This window comes from Limulus polyphemus, unplaced genomic scaffold, assembly GCF_000517525.1.
Source record: "Limulus polyphemus unplaced genomic scaffold, Limulus_polyphemus-2.1.2 Scaffold148, whole genome shotgun sequence".
NCBI classification, from domain to species: domain Eukaryota; kingdom Metazoa; phylum Arthropoda; class Merostomata; order Xiphosura; family Limulidae; genus Limulus; species Limulus polyphemus.
In genome coordinates, this window is record NW_013665758.1 from 3,346 (window position 1) to 23,344 (window position 19,999).

A 19,999-nucleotide genomic window follows, 5' to 3' on the forward strand; every position below is an offset into this window, starting at 1 on the left:
GACTCTCTATTTATAACTCCCCCGGGTTGGAATGGGCGGGCCTGTTTGTTGTTATGCGGTTTCGAACCCGCGACCCTCAGATTGTGAGTCGTATTCCTTTTAGAGCTAAAAAATGTTCTGGTGAATTCCAGCACATAAGAAAATAGCCGCTTTCGAGGTTATTTACTTGAGACTCATCTCAACCTATGATTTTACAATGGAACAAGTATAATATTCCAATGAATAGTAAAGGAAATCGACCAAGTATTCAGTTGGTTGTGAATGTTGAATTTGGACTAAGTTTAATTATTTCTCTTCCAGAGCTTCTTGTCTGTGTACTAACAACCTAAGCACCACTACTGTGAAACTAGCTGGGTGGAAGAGATAAGCATTGCTGAACTTCTAAAATGTGAATTATATACGTATTCATATCTAATATTTTAACATTTGTAAGAAAAAAAAAGTTATTGTTACACTTGTAAAGTTATATATATATATATATATAATCAAGAACGCACGTATCATACACGTAATAAGATTTGTTGTCGTTACTTAAGCATCACTAAAATAAATAAATAAAAAAAACAACATTCTCGTCAACTAAGCTGCAACTGTGGCTTTGTATATAAATACATACACAAAAATTGTGGATTAGCTTACGCTACATCGACACAGTTAGTTTGAAATTGCAGTTCGTGTGCACTCATTTGGAATTATAAGCATTTCACGCAGAAACTCTACAAAAGATACCCAATTCTTGAATCTATTTCTTTTTCACGGATAGTTTACCCACTGACCTAAAATTGACCAAAATGTTTCGTATTTATTATTTTGCAATACGATAAACGTTTAAAAAACACACACAACATTGTTCTAAAAATAAGGAAAGGGTACGTTATTGTTAACAAACTGATAAAAAGCATTCTAATGTAAATGAAATAACATATCACCATTTTTCATTTTATTTGTAGCTTGAAAATTCCAGGTTTCTATATGTGGTCAAGCTAAGAAAAATGAAGTGTAAGACAACTTGTAATGCATAATAAAAGGTTACAGTTAAGCTTAAGAACAGAAAACATGTGATTCAGTACAATTTTTTTATTCTCATCTTGCTTCTTTTTAACAATCTCTTTCATAGCTCGTACCTTAGACTAGGCATGGCCCCTAGTGGTTTGCGTGTACGCACTGGAAATCAGAGGGTTCACGGTTCGTGTCTCGTTGTCTCAAAAATGCGTTCTCACATTGGTGCGTTATAAGAGTGAAAGTCAAATCTAATTTTTCGGCCAGGCAAGAGTAGCCCAAGAGTTGGTGAGTGCTATTGACTAGATGTTTTCCCTCTAGTGTTTCGGTTTAGGATTTGAAGGTATATACGCAAATGCCGCTTGTGTAACTTTGAGCGAAATTCTACAACAAATAACCATAAAATATCTTTTTACTTCTAAGTTTTGCAAGGTTGGTAATAGTTATAAAAGGAACGAATATTACTAAGTACGTTGACTTAACCTGTACTATGTAAGTACTGTAAGAGTGTAAGCTTAATCAGCATTAGATGGCAGCACTGAGAAGATGAAAACGTAGAAGCTTTCTAGAATGTATAATGATTCGCTACAACTCCAATGAAAGAAGAGAAGGCATTAAAAAAAAAGGAAGAAAGTAATATTCCTAGAAAATCAGATAATCTCTGTGCTTTTGGAAGATGGCTTTCCTCATCTCATAGGTGAGCTCGAAAATGTTTTCCCAAGTGTACCAAAATATTAAATAAATGTCAAATGTATATTGTACTTTACTTACATTTACTTAATGTTTTTACCTACTGGAAAGGATTTTGTTAAGTAATATTATAGGCAGCAAGTGCTTTTCAGAAATTCTTCTTTACTATTTCTAATATATATATATGGCTTTACATAAGGTATATGTCGGTTCGTGTTACTCTGTTCATGCAGTACAAAAAAAAGACTAACAATGGAAGTCATACTACTCTGTTGATAAGACTTTACTCAACAAAAGGAAGATTTTATATTGTGACACACTTTTAGTATGCTTAGAGTATGTTGATAATTCCTGAAAGAACTGTTTTTTTTTTACGTTTTTCTTTCTTTGACTGTTTTTTTCTTTCTCCTGCAATTGGAAGCCATTACAAAAATTTCATCTACTAGAAAGTTAGCATGCTCTTTCATTCTTCTTTTCGTTTCCACTTTTATATTCCTAAAAGTAGCTGGGCGGTATCCTGCCTTTCGGACTTTGTTTCTCCAGAATGAACATGTTAAACAATCGTTTGGTTACCAAGCAACGAGTGACGTAAGCTTATAGTCTGTTCAAAGCAGCTGGGATATTGGTAATTACAACACGGAAGTAAAATTTTGCGTGTTATAATTTGTTGCAAAAGATGCATTTCTAAGTTTGAAGATATTAATCTGTGTAATTGTAAATGGAAATTTCATTTGATATTTGAGTTACATCTACAAATGTGTTAATAACAAAATTATTTAAATATATAGGTTGGTTTGTTATTAGGCACAAAGCTACACAATTGGCTATTTATGCTGTGCCCACCGCTGGGATGGAAACCCAATTGTTTAGGTTCTAAGCACCTAGACTTACCACTGAGCCATCGGGGGCATATAACTTAGGGGAAAAAAACGCAATGAAAATTAAGATAAGTGTTATATGATGATAGCTGTCATCCCATCAGGTAATATATTAAACTTTACACACTTCATTACAAAGCTATCTGGTAATTTTTTATGGAAATTGCATCATGTTTTGAAATATTTTTCATTCATAAATCAAGCCTAAAAATAATGAAAAAAAGTTTTTGAAATGCCTTCGGTAATAGTTATTTATTATTGACAACATTAAAGGTTAAAGGTACAAATAGCTCTTCCATGTTGTTGTTTAGTAGAAAGGTGTCATTTAGCTTCTCGTTATAGACATTATACGACATGTATTAATAGGATAGAGCAAAGCCACCTGGGAAGCCTGTGGCGCCATCAGCAAACTGACATTCAGATTTAAAAAAAAATACTACTGTACTCAGCATCCCAGGAGATAGTCTCATATTAATGGCAATATTAAATTTAAACAAGTGGAACTATAGAGAACAATCTATTTTACTCTCTCTTCTTTATTTTTCAATACATTTAAAAGAACATATAATATTTATAGTTTTTTTTTGCATAAAAAAATGGAATATATTATTGATAAATGGATAAAAATAGGATTTTTATGAATAGAAAAATCCGTCGATTGTAAATAACATAATATCAAATTCTTATTTGATTTGTAGTTTTAAAATTGAAGACATTCATATATACGTTCAAGCTAAGAAAAATAAAACAAAAAAACAACTTACAAGTTTTAATACATAAGAAAAAGTCGAAGTTAAACTTAACAACAGAAAACAGGCGGTTTTCTATCGAAGTAAATAACTAGTAAATAAACAGATGGTCATCTATTAAAGGAAGTAACTAGTTGTTATTAAACAGACGGTCATCTATTAAACGAAATAAACTAGTTGTTAATAAACAGACAGTTTTCTATTAAGGAAATTAACTAGTTGTTAATAAAACTTTTTTTTTTCAAAATGAAAGGAAGTAGTTAGCGTGCTTGGACTTGAATTCGATGATTCATGGTTCACAGCTGCACAAATGGGCTCTGGGATCGCTAAAAGAGTGACGTTTATCACAAAGCTACACAATGGTCTATCTGTGTTCTGAGTACCACGAGTATCGAAACCCGGTTTCTAGAAGTGTAAGTCCACAGACATACCGCTGTGCCACTGGTGGTTGGGGGAGGCACAGACAAGAGTAGCCTGAGTTGCCGGTGGGTGCTGGTGACTAGCTGTATTCCTTCTGATCTATCAGCTCTAAATTAGGAACGGCTATGTTCAGATAGTCATTCGTGTAGCTTTGTGCGAACGCTCCAAATGCTACAAAAAAATAAAATAAAATAAAACAAAAACATTTCACGTCTAATAAGAAAATACTACCCACAGTTTCAAATTACTATTCCAAAATACAGAGACTATAAATCGTATTACGGATTTTCTTTTGAGCTTGGAGAAACAAGTAATAAATATCAGGTTGTATACTTTCAGATCCTTGTTGTTTTTTTTGGGTTTTTTTTAAGTTAAGCACAAAGCTACATGGGCTATCTGTGCTCTGCCCGCCACGGATATCGAAACCCGGTTTCTAGCGTTGTGCTACCACTGTGCCACTGGGGGGGGGGCGATTTCAAATCCAATCATATAAAATTGTTTATAACATTACAGTATTAAGTGTTAGTAACGAATAGTCTTGACAGTTTACTAATGTGCACTTATACACCGCAGATAATCAACAAGTTTTTTAATCCAATTATTCAAATTCCACAAATTAAGTGCGACGTTAAACATTCCACACACACACACAAATCATTTAAGCGATCTCTCACAATCGCCCTCCGGTGGCTCAGCGACAAGTCTGAGTGTTTATAATGCTAGCAATTAAGTTTCGATCCCCGTGTTGGGTAGCATAAATAATCCATTATGTATAGTTTTGTGCTTATCGACAAATAAACTATCACAACATAAATATCAGTCACTAGTCCTTTGTGACTTTAATGACTTTTTCATGTTTTTGAAGCGCCGTTTATTAGTATGCTTTGTCCAGTTATAAGCTCAAGTTCAAAGTTTTGCTTTCTGTTCTTGTATCATTTGCACTTTTGACTATAGTAATGACTATTAATTAATTTCGACGAGCACCCTTCCTTTTAATATGATGTTAATTTTGGTTATATTATGTAAAACGTTTCTTACATAACAGCTAATTACTTAGCCTAAACATTTTGGTTTGTAATTCTAAGAAAGTTTCAGCACTAAATGAGAAAATAGTACAAATATATCTATTACACGTTGTTATCGTTAGCAAAGTTACTATGTTATTTATTCGAACAGTAGTGTTGCAGTGAGAGCAGTATAGCTTATTTTAGTTTAGGAGATACAGTATTCTTAAGTTAAGAAAATATGCGTGTGTATGTCTGATATGTTTGTTTATTATTAAATACGATAGTACTTAATAGTAGGGATCGACAAGATTTCCAAATAATTCACGCGCCGAAAAACCGCTCTACTGAATTCATAAGCGAAAAACCGACCATTCAAAGTATTGATTACGATATATTATGCTACATATCGATGAATAGACACGCGACAGTTTCTAAAGGTAAAGTATATACTTTATACAGGTATAACATAGAAAATAAACATACAAGAGTACTAAAAAATTATGAATTTTGAAATGAAGTATGGATCCTGCTACAAAAAGTAGTATCACTTTACTTGCTTGTGTACTTTTTATTGCAGTATTTATTTTGTTTTTGATACTTCTTATAGCAATTCTACGAATAACCAACGAACGATCCCTACTTTCCCTTAAAAATTTTAATTCTTTTCCCCCTGTTTATAACATTTGATTTTGTTGAAGTTTTTACATTGTGGCTTAAAATGTTTATAGTGCCATCTGTTGGTGAAATTGTTAGCAATATGTAAGATATTCACGCAATGCAAAACACAGCAAAAAATGAAAGAACATAAAATTAGAGTTATTACCTTTACGTTATCGAATAACTTGTTCTGTAAAAGAATTTTGCAATATCGTTTATGTTGTATTCTTATTAGAAAATCAATTCATTACTAATTTCACGAGATTTACTTTGATATATATGTTTTTAATTATGATAGCCGGGAAGTGCACTCACCCTTAGTACACAACATGAGCAAGAAAATTACGAGAGAACTTGGTGTGTTTTGAAAGAGAAAAACGATTCAAAAGAGATTTTAAATATGTAAAAAATATGAAACCATATATTCCTCTATATACTTAATTGATGTATTTATACTGGTGACCTATCAGGTTCGATCCCTGTCTTGGGCACAGCACAGATAGCCCATTGTGTAGCTTTGTATGGTGCAAAAAGTAAACAATACACTGCTGGAAGCTACTCTTTGATTTTGAACGTCATCCTTTCTCGACGGACTATTTTACGGTCACAAAAGTATCTTACCCTTCTTAGTTGATTTATAATAAGTAACACTTGTATTCCTGACCTTTTAAAAAAATATTGTACGAACTATATAACATGTTTGAATTTTCGGTATTTAATCTATATCCATTTAAAGTGGTTTGGAAAAAAGTAGGTAAATAATTATTATGATTATTAATAATTATAATAAATAATTATAAGCCAAAAAGTTTATAGATAAAAGGAGTAATGATTAAGAAAAAAAAAAAAGAAAGAGTGATTTGGTTTTAAATAACGTACTTTAAAAGTTTAAGTTTCAGCTAATATATTTTAGATAGCTCTTGAAGTTATTAAATCTTACCCGAAACATTTTTATGTCATTTTAGAAACTAAATGTTTACTTGCATATTTCTTCAAGATTTGGCTGTTTATTATCAATTAAAAGTTTATTGTACATTTTCTATTTACTGAGGATGCTTAGGTAAAATATTATAAATATCTTTTTAAAAATATATTAAATTTAATATAACTTGTTAACTTGGAAGAAGTGCTTTGAGGGTTTGTGATACCTATAGACAAAGTAGAAACAGTACTGAATGGAATATTTTGTTCATTTTTCTTAAGCACAAATTAATATATTTTATTTTTCTATAGAGTGATTGGTGGGACTCATTCAATAATTAAAATCACAATTGGATAAGATCAGCGTTTCAAGTTCAGCTACCAACGATGTCAGGTTTTCCCACCTTTTTATTAATACTCTATTCAACAAACCTAAGCAGAGATCTTTGTTTTAATCAATTCTTCTTTATTTTAATCAATTATTTCTTGTTTTTGCTTAGCAGGTTTATATACAACAACGCACTGTTTGTGCTTTCAGTTTCCAGAGTTAAGCTTAATTTAATTCTTCGTCATAAAACAAAGGACTCAGTTGTTTGTCTCCAGGAAGAAGACGTTAACGATACTCACATCTTAGTGCTCTGGAAATTGCAGAAAAGATAGACCTTTACCATTAAGCGATTAGCGTGTGAGAGTCATATTACTTTCTGCAATATAAACGGTTCTATGAACTAATATATATATATATATACTACAAAGGGAGCGACGTAGTTCTGCAACACTTAGTCCATTACATATCAAAATGCACTCACACACACATAATCATATATTTACTACAGCAGAAAAAATCGATCCTTCATTGGAGAGAGTTCGTATGCTGTAATGTAACACATATATTACAGTTTATGGTTGGGTTTATGAAGCGTAAGTACCAATATGTTTCAGTTTAAATCTAATAATATCAGTAAACGGTTTGGAAACGATAGAAAACCGTTGTGAAAATACCCATGATAAACGCGAAAAAGCAATAGCTACATTTGACTGGAATATTTGAATATATTTTCATAAAGATATATAAAAATCTTATACAAACATATACAATAAATTTAGAAATGAATGAACGTCCCAACACCTGTCATAGTATTGCAGCATCCAAGTTCTCCGGGTATACGTACTTGTCAAGTTCAGTAATATGTTTTTTTCTTGTATGGTAGAAACTTGCGGTTATGCTGGTTTCATGATCTAAGTGTGACTTGTTATTAATCTATATAGGTCGGATAGATAGAGCATAAGTGTGTCAAGATTGCTTATGGAGATAACAAAAAACTGTAATTAAAAAGGTATCTATATAAATATAATAGTACTGTCTGTTGTATATCCATGTAACTACTTCGCAGGGTGTGGATGGATCTTCACCAAAAATGGTATGGAGGTTCATTAGGTCAATGCTAGGGTACATAAACATTTTCAGTTTTGTATTTGCGTTTTTTACCATTACTTCGCCCCCTGTTAATGGATCTTCACCAAAGTTGGTATGGAAGTTCATTTGGTCCATGAACAGATACATACAAATTTTCAGTTTTTCATTTTGTGTGTTGCAGTTTTTATGGGCGTGTTCGCGTTTTTTTTTACAATTACATATGAGAGAAGCAACTCTTTCATGTCCTAAGATAACCTTTCATTAATCATGGATGTACATAACTTCCGTTCAGGGGACGGGTACTCCAGCTAGTTATGAATAACTGATATATATATATATATAATTTTAGGTAATTCGTAATAATTTACATGTAATTACTATACATATTTATATATAACCAAAGCACAAATAAGTCTTACCTGTGGTTACGAATAACAAAACACACGAATATTATCCTTTATTAATTTCTTCGACCGGTTTCGTGACTTGAAAGGTTAATCCTCAGGATGGAGTTTTACAGAGAGTCTATAATAAAAACCGTTCTTCAACTGAACGTAAATAAACTATATTAAATATATATATATACTTTCCAATATATATGTTTGTTTGTAGTTAAGCACAAAACCACACAATGGGTTATCTTTGCTGTGCCACAAAACCCAGTTTTTAGCTTAATAAGTCTTTAGACTTATCGTTGTGCTACCGGGAGGATATACATACGTACTTATATATATATAAGAACAGATGATCTATATTACATTTATAAGAATTACAAGTGATTATAACAGCGTCACAAACAACTATTTTATTTATTACAACTTCCTAACACGTGAAAAGCGCTTGTGTATTAGAGCTGTAAACTAAAATAGATCGATAGACTCAGAGTAACCGCCTTTCGTATATTAGTATAAGCCTAGGTATGGTGTCAAGGCAAAAACAATTTAAACTTTTAATTAAAGTGTTTTATAAAATTACATTAGACTAATTAAAAGTCTATGAAATTCAGAGTTGTATAAAAAGCAGTTTTGTCTGAATCATATTTTGACGCTTTCATTTCAAGTTGAAGAGCGTAAGTTTTTTCGCCTCATGCACTTAATATTTAGAGACAAAAAGGGACCTATTGGTCCATCTAGGCTATCATATCCACTAAACTACTAAAAAACCTCAAAGCTAGCCCTTAGCATTTATTTATTTATCATACTCTCTTTTATACTCACTTAAATTTACTGCCTTTACAATATCCGAATGCAGCCCATTACAAAGGCCAACCATCCTATTTGAAAAATTTAACTGTCTTAACTGAAGATAACTCCTACCCTGCCAAAATTTATATTTATGTCCCCTAGTCCTCCTATTCTTACTGCTAAGTTTTAAAAAAAAAGATGATGCATCAACACTATCAATTCCCTTAACAACCTTAAACATCTCAATCATATCCCTCTAACTTTCATTTTACAAAGAGAAAACAATTTCAGAGATGTTAACCTCTCCTCGTATGACAACCTTTCCATCCCAGGTATAATTTTAATAGCCATCTCCTGAACCCTTTCCAACAGTTCAATGTCCTTCCTCCAGTAAGAAGCCCAAGACTAAACAAAATACTCCTAATGTGGCCTAACCAGTGACCTAAAAATGAAATTATAACCTCTTTAGACTTGTATTCAATATTTCTGTAGATAAAACTTACAATCATATTTGCCCTAACTAGCAATAGCACACTGCTTGGATGGCTTAAGAGACTGATCAACCATTACACTACGATCCCTTTCTTTCATAACATTGTTAAGGTTATTCCAAATTATACTTATAATTAAAATTATGATAACCCACATGCGTTTTTTTGAACTTATTATAATTAAAATTATGATAACCCACATGCGTTAAAACCCATCTGCTATTTATCTGCCCAACTCACTAAATAATCTAAACCCTTTATAAATCAGCAGCATCCTCCTCACAGCCAAGACCTTAATATCATTAACCAATATTAGTAATTTATTGACTTTTCCTTCATCTATGTCACTGGTGTAAAACAAAAAGAGCATAGGTGCTAAGACTAGGCCATGAGGTACCCCAATTGTGACATTAATCCAGTTTGATTGAACTCCATTTATAAAAACCCTCTGCTTTCTTCCATCCAGCCACTCTTCTATCCAATTAACTAAATTATCCCCAACACCTACATAGATAAGTTTTTTACAAGCCTTTTATGTTGCACCTTGCCAAATGCTTCCTGAAGATCATGATATACTAAATCTACACCCTTATCCTCATCTACATAAGCAGTAATATTTTCAAAGAATGTCAAAAGATTTGTTAGGCAAAATTTTCCCTTATTGAAACCATGTTTATTATCCAATCAAATTCTAAACTTTGTTAAATGACTTTGCAAAGCATCTTTTAACAAACTTTCCAAAACTTTTCCCACAACTGATGTAAGACTAATAGGCCTATAATTACCGGGACAATTTTATAACCTCCATTGGAAAGAGGCTTAACATTAGACAACTTCCAATCTTCTGGCATCTGCCCACTATTCAAGGACTTACAAAAAATATTGGAGAAATATTATCTAGCCCATGAGTCTCATCGTTTTTTAGTCTTTTTTCAGTCTTGTTCCATCTATCAACTATTCCAGATGAGGAATATTGTTTAAATTTTTTCATTAATATAACTGAAGAAGAAGAAGAAGCAGAATTTAATAACCCAGCCATCTCATAATCTTCAGATACGAGCTTTCTTTTATTATTCCTCAAAGGTCCTACTCCCATCTTAATATTTTGTTTACCCTTAATGTATTTAAAGAAATCCTTACTGTTAATTTTTATATTTTCAGGATATCTTTTTGTTTGTTTTGAATTTCGCGCAAAGCTACACGAGGGCTATCTGCGCTAACCGTCCCTAATTTAGCAGCGTAAGACTAGAGGAAAGGCAGCTAGTCATCACCACCCACCGCCAACGCTTGGGCTACTCTTTTACCAACGAATAGTGGTACTGACTGTCACATTATAACGCCCCTACGGCTGAAAGGGCGAGCATGTTTGGCGGGACGGGGATTCGAACTTGCGACCCTCAGATTGCGAGTCGAGCGCCGTAACCACCTGGCCATGCTGGGCCCGGATATCTTTTTTCAAACATCCTTTTTGGTGTCATAATTTCCGGCTTGAACAACTTTCTTGATCTTCTATAATATTCCCAATCTCCCGTCATACCATTCAATTTAAATTTCTTAAATTTGTGATGCTTTTATTTAATTATATCCCTTATACCCTTTGTAAGCCAACCTGCAGCCACCCTTTTCATTCTACAAGGAATATGTATATTTTTAAAAAAATTCCACGTTTAATTTTCCAAGTAACTCAGCTGCCCAATTCACAACAGATAATTATTGTTGCATCCCTTCAAAATTTGCTTTTTTGGAATGTGTAACCAAAATATCATTATTCCTTATCTCCATATGCAGCAAAACGTCGAACCTAATGGAGCACTGATCACTTGCACCCGGATGTTCTCCAATTTCCACCCTCTCAACCATTTCTATATTAGAGGTTAACAATAAAACTAAAATAGCATTGTTTCTAGTAGGTTCCTTAACCAATTATTGAAGAAAACTATCTTTGAAATCTTCCAAAAACCTTTTCTCCGCTTGGTTTGACTAACATTTTCCAATCTATATGCCTGAAATTAAAATCGTTCATAATTTTGACTTCATTAACAGATGAAATCTCAATCTCATTGTAAAGTTTCTCACTAATTTAATCGGTATCATTTGGTGGTCTATAACAACTTCCCATTAAAACCCTTTTCCCTTTATATCCACTAATAGAAACACAAACGAATTCAATTTCCTTGCTATTATCTTTGATATCCTCAATTTCAACAGGATGTAACTCACATTTTATATATAAAGCCACTCTTCCTCCTCCCCTTATTAATACTCTATCCCTATTAAATAACCTATAACCTTGTATATCAAAGGCATTTCTGCCATCAAAATTGTCTTCCGTTACTTCCATTATATAAAAAACCCCATTCCTACCAGAACTCTAAAGTCATCCATTTTATTTCTCATAGTTCTAGCATTACAATAGTAACAGTTAATCCTACTCTTAAAACTACTTTTACATAAGTTCCTATGCTAAAATTTTCTCTACATACTATTCTTTCTGCATTTAGTTTATCCTGCCCCTCACCACTGTCTAGTCCTAGTTTCAACCTTTACTTACAGCTGAGTTAATAGCCCTTGCAAACAAGCCAGCCCTTACCATATTTAAGTATCAACCATCCATTCGAAAAAGCTCCCTTCTCCCACTGAACTGATCCCACAAGCCCAACCAGCCAATCTGTTCATCCTTACATATTAACCTAAGCCTAGCATCCAGCCCTAGTGACCTACTTATAATTTCATCTACACAATCAATTCTCTGACACAAGTTATGGCCCTTGTCTTTAAATGCCTTTATCAGCCCCTTATCTATTAGCTCCTCTGGCCTGCCTTTCCCTACATCATTAACCCCTATGTGAACAACAAAGACTGCATTATTGCTAGTCTCCTTTATTATATTTCTTGCTCTGTCATTTATATCCTCTAATTGTGCCCCTGGGTAGCATAATATAATTCTTTTCTCCCTATTTACTGATATATAACCCTATCTTTATGTTTTATCAAATAATAACCTATAACTATAATTTCCTTAAGTTTATCCTTTTGTTTTCCTTCCCTCCAATAGTTCATTATCTGCACAAGCTTTTTGTTTGTTATGGATTTCGCGCAAAGCTACACGAGGGCTATCTGCGCTAGCCGTCCCTAATTTAGCAGTGTAAGACTAGAGGGAAGGCAGCTAGTCATCACCACCCACCGCCATCTCTTGGGCTACTCTTTTACCAACGAATAGTGGGATTGACCGTCACATTATAACGCCCCCACGGCTGAAAGGGCGAGCATGTTTGGTGTGACAGGGATTCGAACCCGCGAGTCGAGCGCCCTAACCACCTGGCCATGCCGGGCCCCTGCACAAGCTAAAGGCTGAAATCTGTTGCTCAGTAGAATAGGCTCATTACAGTTAAATCCACTACTTTTAGCCCTAATAATACTGTTTCTAACTTCCTGAAAGTCACTGTTAGCTGATGTGTCCCTTACATGTAAAAGATTAAGCTCCTCTTGAAATCCTTCTGCCATTTCCCACAGTATATACTGCTCTTTATATATTGCCTCTGCTTTAATTATGATAATTTCCCATTTCTCCTACAACTTGCAAACTCTATAAACAAATTGTTCATCTTCACTGCTAGATTTCTTATATATCAGTCCAGAGTTCCCAAATAAAACTCACCCATTGCAATCATACCTAACAAACTGTGAACGCTTAACTCCTACACTAGTCTTAACCATTGTATTTGTAGCCTGGGAATAAATAAATATATATAATTACTAATTTTAGAAAATCTTAAATTATAAAATCTCTCTCAGTTATTTTAACATAAGATATCTTCTGGTTCATCAGCTATTATATTTTGTGACACTTTAAATTTCATATGTGAAGAAAATTTCGTATATGCTTAGCCTACCAGAAGTTAATAGTACAAGTTAAATAAGGTGTATCGTGATATATTCATAGAAAAAGAAATAACCAGAGCATCTCAACTTAATGTTTAGTTTAGAGTGTCCAGCTAAAATATTACATACATAACCTACGAATCACAGTTTAAGGAAAAAAAAGTTTGTAAACTTCAGCCTGGAATAGTTCACTTGGTTCTAACTTACAAAAGACATTGGTGTTTGCAATTAGTTGTCTAAATTTGTAAACATTCTATTTCAGTGTACTCACACAAGTGGCTTTTCCTTGAACTATTATTAAGTAATTCATATTTTTTGCTTTGTATTTTTAGAAAAAAAGTTACAATATTTTTAGACATCAAATTATGAGTAAAAATACTTTACATGGTTTTTCAGTTTCTCTCTCAAATGGCAAATCATTCCAAGGATGGTAACGGTTAACATCATGCACTTCTTATGACAGAGGAATGATGGAAATCCTTGATTTTGTTTTACCTTATAGAATAAACATTGTAATATTTTGTAACATTTTCACATGTCCATCGTTATCTGGAGATAATTTGCTGTCACCTACTTGATCATAATGAATGATCAATAAGAACTGGAAATTTAAATAAATTTAATTTTGAAAAAAACCCAACATTTTAATGTAATAAACATCAAGTCGAGTAGCTGTTTCTTTTTTGAAACGTGAATATTAGATATAATAATTTTCTATGTGAATTTAAAATGTTCTAAACATAAAACTTTCACTCTTGTTTCTACGGTGAAATGCTATTCCAGTTACCTTGATTTGTCTAATTATAAATCTCAAGCTATAGAACAAAATAATATTTTTCAAGAATACCGTAAAAATGTAACTATAGACACACGCTGCACATTTTATTTTCATTCAGTTGTGGATACTGAAGCTCAAACCATAATGATATTTATTTATTTATTTTAGCTATTTGTTACATATGACAAGGCTTAGCATGTTTAAAAGTCGAAAGATATGACTTTTCTTTTGGTGACTGGTATGTGAATGAACAAAAATAATTATTCGTACAGTTTAATATTACGTTACATAAATATTTTTAATGACAAAAATTCCATAGCTAAAATAAAATTAAGTCAGAGATAAAAGATTTAACCACAATTCCATGAAAAAGGGGAGTTTACAAAGTAAACATGAAATAAGTTTTACAAAGAAACAACACATGGGTTATTAATATTTTTTTAGGCTTATAACATGTCTATGACCACGTAATTTGTCTCTTCGAATAATTTTAATAAACAAGTTTTGAATACTATAATTATATTTCTAATAAATAATAATCTTATTTAATAATGATTTCCGTTGAAATCAGAATAAAATACTACCAGTGCTACATGTCTTAGCGTGCACGAATATATTTGAATTCAGTAAAGGTTATTTACAAAAGTGGTAATTCATACATCGGTGTTAAATTGTTGAGATGCACACAGAAAATGAAATAAGACTCAGATGAAAGGGTGGTTTTAGGTAAATTACACTTAAAATGATTTCTGAAAGAGTTCTTCATAACTAGATTAACGTAATTAACATATTATTATCATATATGTAATTATGCATTCATTATGAATTAAACAAACAAATGAGACAAAACTCTGGAAGGAAAAAAATTACAAATTAAAATTTATAGAATAAATCTTGTGAATGTTGAACTTTGTACAGATTAATAGTTTTATGATATTAACGTTAAGGAGAACCAGGGCATTTCTTAAATAAATACTAATTTATTTGTTAGCAAGTTCCTGGATCCTTTGTCTGGCAAGATGATATATAAATAGTGAGTTGCTGAATGTAACCTTTTGTCCGACAAGGGCTTCAGTAACGGTGCTGAAAACTTGGTATTGCAATTTTCACCTGAATGGCATCTTATACGATACATGTGCTAACGGCCAGGTCAGAAACCCCTAGGATTCAGCTATAGCCATCTCTAATTTAGAACTACTGACCAAACGATATAGGGGCTAACGGACAGATAAGAGACCCGTAGAATTCAGCTATAACCATATCTAATTTTGAATTATTGACCAAACGATACAGGGACTAACGGACATGTCAAAGATCCCTAGGATTCAGCTATAGGTTTTTCTGTTTGGGAAATCAGCCTTTTAACAGTCCCATCGCTACTATGGCTTTGTCCGGCTTTGAAATAGAGTAACGGAATTGCTGTCGCTCTTATAACACACCCACAACTAAAAGAATAAATCGTAAACCCTTTGATATACTGGCAAACACGGTAACCAATAGGTCTCGTTCCATATTCCCAAAAAGGAGGTATTAATAAATGAATTAGTATTTATATGGAGAAATGTTACTTTTCTTTTAATGTTATATATTTTCATATCATATGTATCTTACAGGAATTTGTTGAAAATTAGGTTCTATTTACACATTGTAACATGTTTTTCCACCTCATCAATTATCTGAGATATTTTTGTTTTCATCGGACACCTGAAATGTAATGCATATGTCAAAACACTATATTCGAATTGTGTGTTCGGTTCATGTATCATTAGTGCACTAAAGGAAATAAAATTTGTATTAATAGAATTTCATTTGTGATTTCATAAAAAGTAGCCCTCACAACATTAGTTGACAGATAATATGATAAGCAATTATGAACTGTAGTTACATCAAAATATAAAAAAAAGAAATAGAGAAAAATATAATGATATACAACCGAAAGATGTCAGTTTTTTCTACTATATCATAAAATATATATCATATATTATAATGTAGCATATATATTATAAATCATTTTAGAAGATATGTGAATAACGAGGCATTGTTTAAAAAACTGTTGATACTCTATGATTTTCTGGAGAATTATCATTAACCTTATGGCTGAAACTATTTTTTTTCCTTGGAAGTAAAAAAAAATGAACCATGAGGCCGGCAGAGGTTGGTATTCTATAGATCATACGCTAGGTTGAAAATTTATAATCCCACAGGGGATTATACAAATATACATTTGTAAATATGTTATAAAAGCTTAGGCAAAATACCGAATACATTATCACAATTTATATGGCAGATTCTCGATTTCTCTCGCTGTCGTCAACACTAGTGCTACTGGCGCTATAGATCTGAAGTTCAATCTCAGCGAGCCTGTTTTCTACTTCCCATTGTGGCTGGCTATGTTTCCTGCTCATTGAAGCATTCTCAGCTTCTAATGCTAGAAGCCGTTCACGGAGATGTTTGATTTCTGACAATAACATGTCCTGATGGTATTCACCGGAAGTATGGATGCTGATAGGACTTGCACTTCCACTGCCTCCTGCGATTGGCGAAGGAACAGAAAGGTGGCTCGAGTGCGATGGAGGACCACCAAAGAACACTTGGTCTGCGCTAGTGGAGCTGAGCGCTGAGCAGTCTGTCATTAGAGATCCATTTAGCATGTTGAAAGCTGGGGAATGGGCAAAATAGGAAGAGGTTGGGCGGAGACAAAGTAGTTTGGAGTGAGATATCCCTTCTAGTCCTTGTTTTTTATCTTTAGAATCATCAGTGGTAAAAGAACAGTTAGAAGTTGCTCTCGGGGACTGAGGAATATAAATAATTGAAGGTATTGGCCCCAAGGACTCGTATTGGGTAAAAGTTTTGTTACATGTTTCTACATTACTTATTTTCCTGCTACTAGCTTTGCTTGCTGAACATGAAGGAACAAGAATTTCGGTCATTTTCTGAGGAACATCATCCGCTAGGAGGTATGACGTAGAAGCGGAGGGATCACGTGGATCTACTTGCATTTCTTCAAGGGAAACTCTGCCGCGGGATTCGACCAGTCCAGGAGTGCTTCTACTTCTTCCCATGGCAACTATTAAGAAAAAAAGAAGGAATAATTAAAGTATTGAGTTAATGTGCCGATTGATTTGCTACTACTTTCAGCATTTAATTGGATTTAATTAATGTTGCCGATTGATTTGCTACTACTTTCAGCATTTAATTGGATTTAATTAATGTTGCCGATTGATTTGCTACTACTTTCAGCATTTAATTGGATTTAATTAATGTTGCCGATCGATTTGCTACTACTTTCAGCATTTAATTGGATCTAGTTAATGTTGCCGATTGAGTTGCTACTACTTTCAGCATTTAATTGGATTTAGTTAATGTTGCAGATTGATTTGCTACTATTTCAGCATTTAATTGGGTTTAGTTAATGCTATCGATTGATTTGTTACTACGTTCAGCATTTAATTGGATTTCATTAATGTTGCCGATTGATTTGCTACTATTTTCAGCATTTAATTGGGTTTAGTTAATGCTGTCGATTGAGTTGCTACTACTTTCAGCATTTAATTGGCAAATGTCAGCTCATATTTCTACGTTGGTATGTGATCCCCTCTGTTCGCCATTTTTTTCGTTTTTGCATGGCTTTTAATGAAAACAAAAACGCAATATAGCATATGTGAATAATATATAAAAATTAATTTATATAAAAAGTTCTTACAAACATCTTTCTGAGGTGATAAAGTTTCTGCCTCTAATTCTGGTTCTACTCTCATTACCACTGGACTAATCAACCAGTTTCTTTTGCCAACAGATTTTATTATTTTTGAAACACATATGACGAATTAGTATTCTAGTTCTATGGGAATTATTTGGTGTTACCTGTACTTTAAGCTTCTGTGACAGTTAATTATCCTGTTTTTTACTAAATAACAGATTTTTTAGATATAGAAAGAATTAAATAAAGAACAATTAATGTGAACGTGTCAATTAAATCAGGTTTGCTTGTATTTTAGGACTTGCCGCGCAAAAACTACATCCTAATTTTGTACTGATAAACTAGAAGACAGACATCTAGTCAACAGCACCCACTACCAGTGCTCGGACTTGTCTTGTTTGACCGAGTCAAACTGTCATGACTGTCACTTTCAAATAGTAACTTCTGCTTCAAAGTGCGGAGCGAGTTTTGGCGGCAACGGGACGCGAGCCATAAACTATCAGATTTACAGTTCGGGCAACTAACAACTTGACCACTCCCGGTCCTCGCCTAAATCTAGAAATGTTTGCGTGTCTTTGATTTTTTTAAACAAGATTATTGATTATAGGATAAAAATTAAAATCACGATATAAACAAATGATTTGAAAGGATTGGTTGCTCATACTACGCAGATAAAAATTTGAATAATATTTCTTCGCAACTTCTCAACAAAATCAGATTGGCTTAACGCTTTCTAAAAATGTATGAGTGTTAATACAATGTCAAACGTGATTTTCGGTATTAAAAAAATCTTGACTTTTTATACCTTAAATTCTATCATAGCCATTTTGTTCAGAGAAGCCTTCGTAACAGTTCGATTTTATACTTAGGTTATAATAATCGCGAACACAAAGTGTTGACATTATCTTGACTCATAGGTAACTATAAAGAAACTCAGGAAAGTCTTATGTCAGCGCGAACAGGAAGAACAATATCATTATATTTTTGGAGGATGACATCCAACTTTGTGTTGATAATCATTATCAAGATAATGTTGATGAATGACCAAACATTTAAGGTGGAGTGAAAGCCATTAATCATCTGATTACCTAAAAAAATAAATGTTTCCATTACAATATAAAAGTGGTGAACGCAACCAAGAAAGGCTGTGAATGCGAACCGTGTCACAGTACTTCAGAAGTCGATCAATATGAAACACTAAAACTAATATGTGTTCAAATAGTTTTCGAAAAATTGAACTTTGTGAAACGCTATAACGCGTGTTATTAATTTTCTATAAGCTATTTTAAACTACAGTATTTAAAATACATAAATGTTTACTTAGATATTTCAAATTTTATATAAAATAAATATAACTTTTTACCTAGAATCAACCAAAGATTACAAACAAAATATATTTTTTGTTTTAATTTACAAGAAAAAAATATTAGGGCAGTTTTTTCCTTTTATTTAATTTAATTTCAGTCGAGAGCTAGTAAAATTTAATTTGCGCTTTTATGAATCTGAAACATTCCAATGGCATACATAGCTTTAGACATAGTTCTAATGTGTATTCAAAAATTGTCATTTGTTTATTGTCTCATTTAAAAATGTGCAAACCTTAGAGTTTTGTTTCCCATGACACGAAACTAGACACGAGTTTGACAGTTAAGTTCTACTCTGTTGAAACCTTCACAGTTGTTTCAGGGAAATAATAAAACAGATAAGTACGTGACTTGCTAAGTAAAGAAAATGGATACCTGGTTTGCAAGGAAAAGGAGAATAATAAAAGGTACGCCAGGTAAAGCAGATTTATACAAGATTTACCAGATAAAAGCTTCCGCTCATTTTCATAAAATGAAGAAACATCGAAATATCATCAACTCAAACACACTTCCATTTACATTCATCGGACGGATGGAGATCTAAAGGATAACATTTCGACACGCTTCCGCTCGCCTTTCATAAAATGAAGAAACATCGAAATATCATCAACTCAAACACACTTCCATTTACATTCATCGGACGGATGGAGGTCTAAAGGATAACATTTCGACACGCTTCCGCTCGCCTTTCATAAAATCAAGGAGATCAAAACGTCATTGTTTCGAATTTTCTTCATCCACCTATATCAAAAGGAAGAAAGTCGAAACACAATTTTGACCTGCTTCCGCTATTCTTCATGCAATACAAGTCGAAATGTCATCATTTCGGTATGCTTGGTCAGAGTTAAAATAAGTCGAAACG

The 19,999-nt window shown here is 32.9% G+C and overlaps 1 protein-coding gene across 3 annotated transcripts in view; it reads right to left on the minus strand.

Annotated features, from left to right (window-relative positions):
• Window positions 1-14,956: 14,956 nt before the first annotated feature.
• The window catches only part of LOC106475540 (cyclic nucleotide-gated channel rod photoreceptor subunit alpha-like), a 54,247-nt gene continuing 49,204 nt past the window's right edge, over window positions 14,957-19,999 (minus strand). For all 3 annotated transcript variants that reach the window (XM_013936221.2, XM_022380780.1, XM_022380784.1), the window contains one exon: window positions 14,957-17,140. In XM_013936221.2, coding sequence (XP_013791675.1) covers window positions 16,350-17,140 — 791 coding nt within the window. In that variant the 3' untranslated portion in view covers window positions 14,957-16,349. The remainder of the gene's footprint in view (window positions 17,141-19,999) is intronic.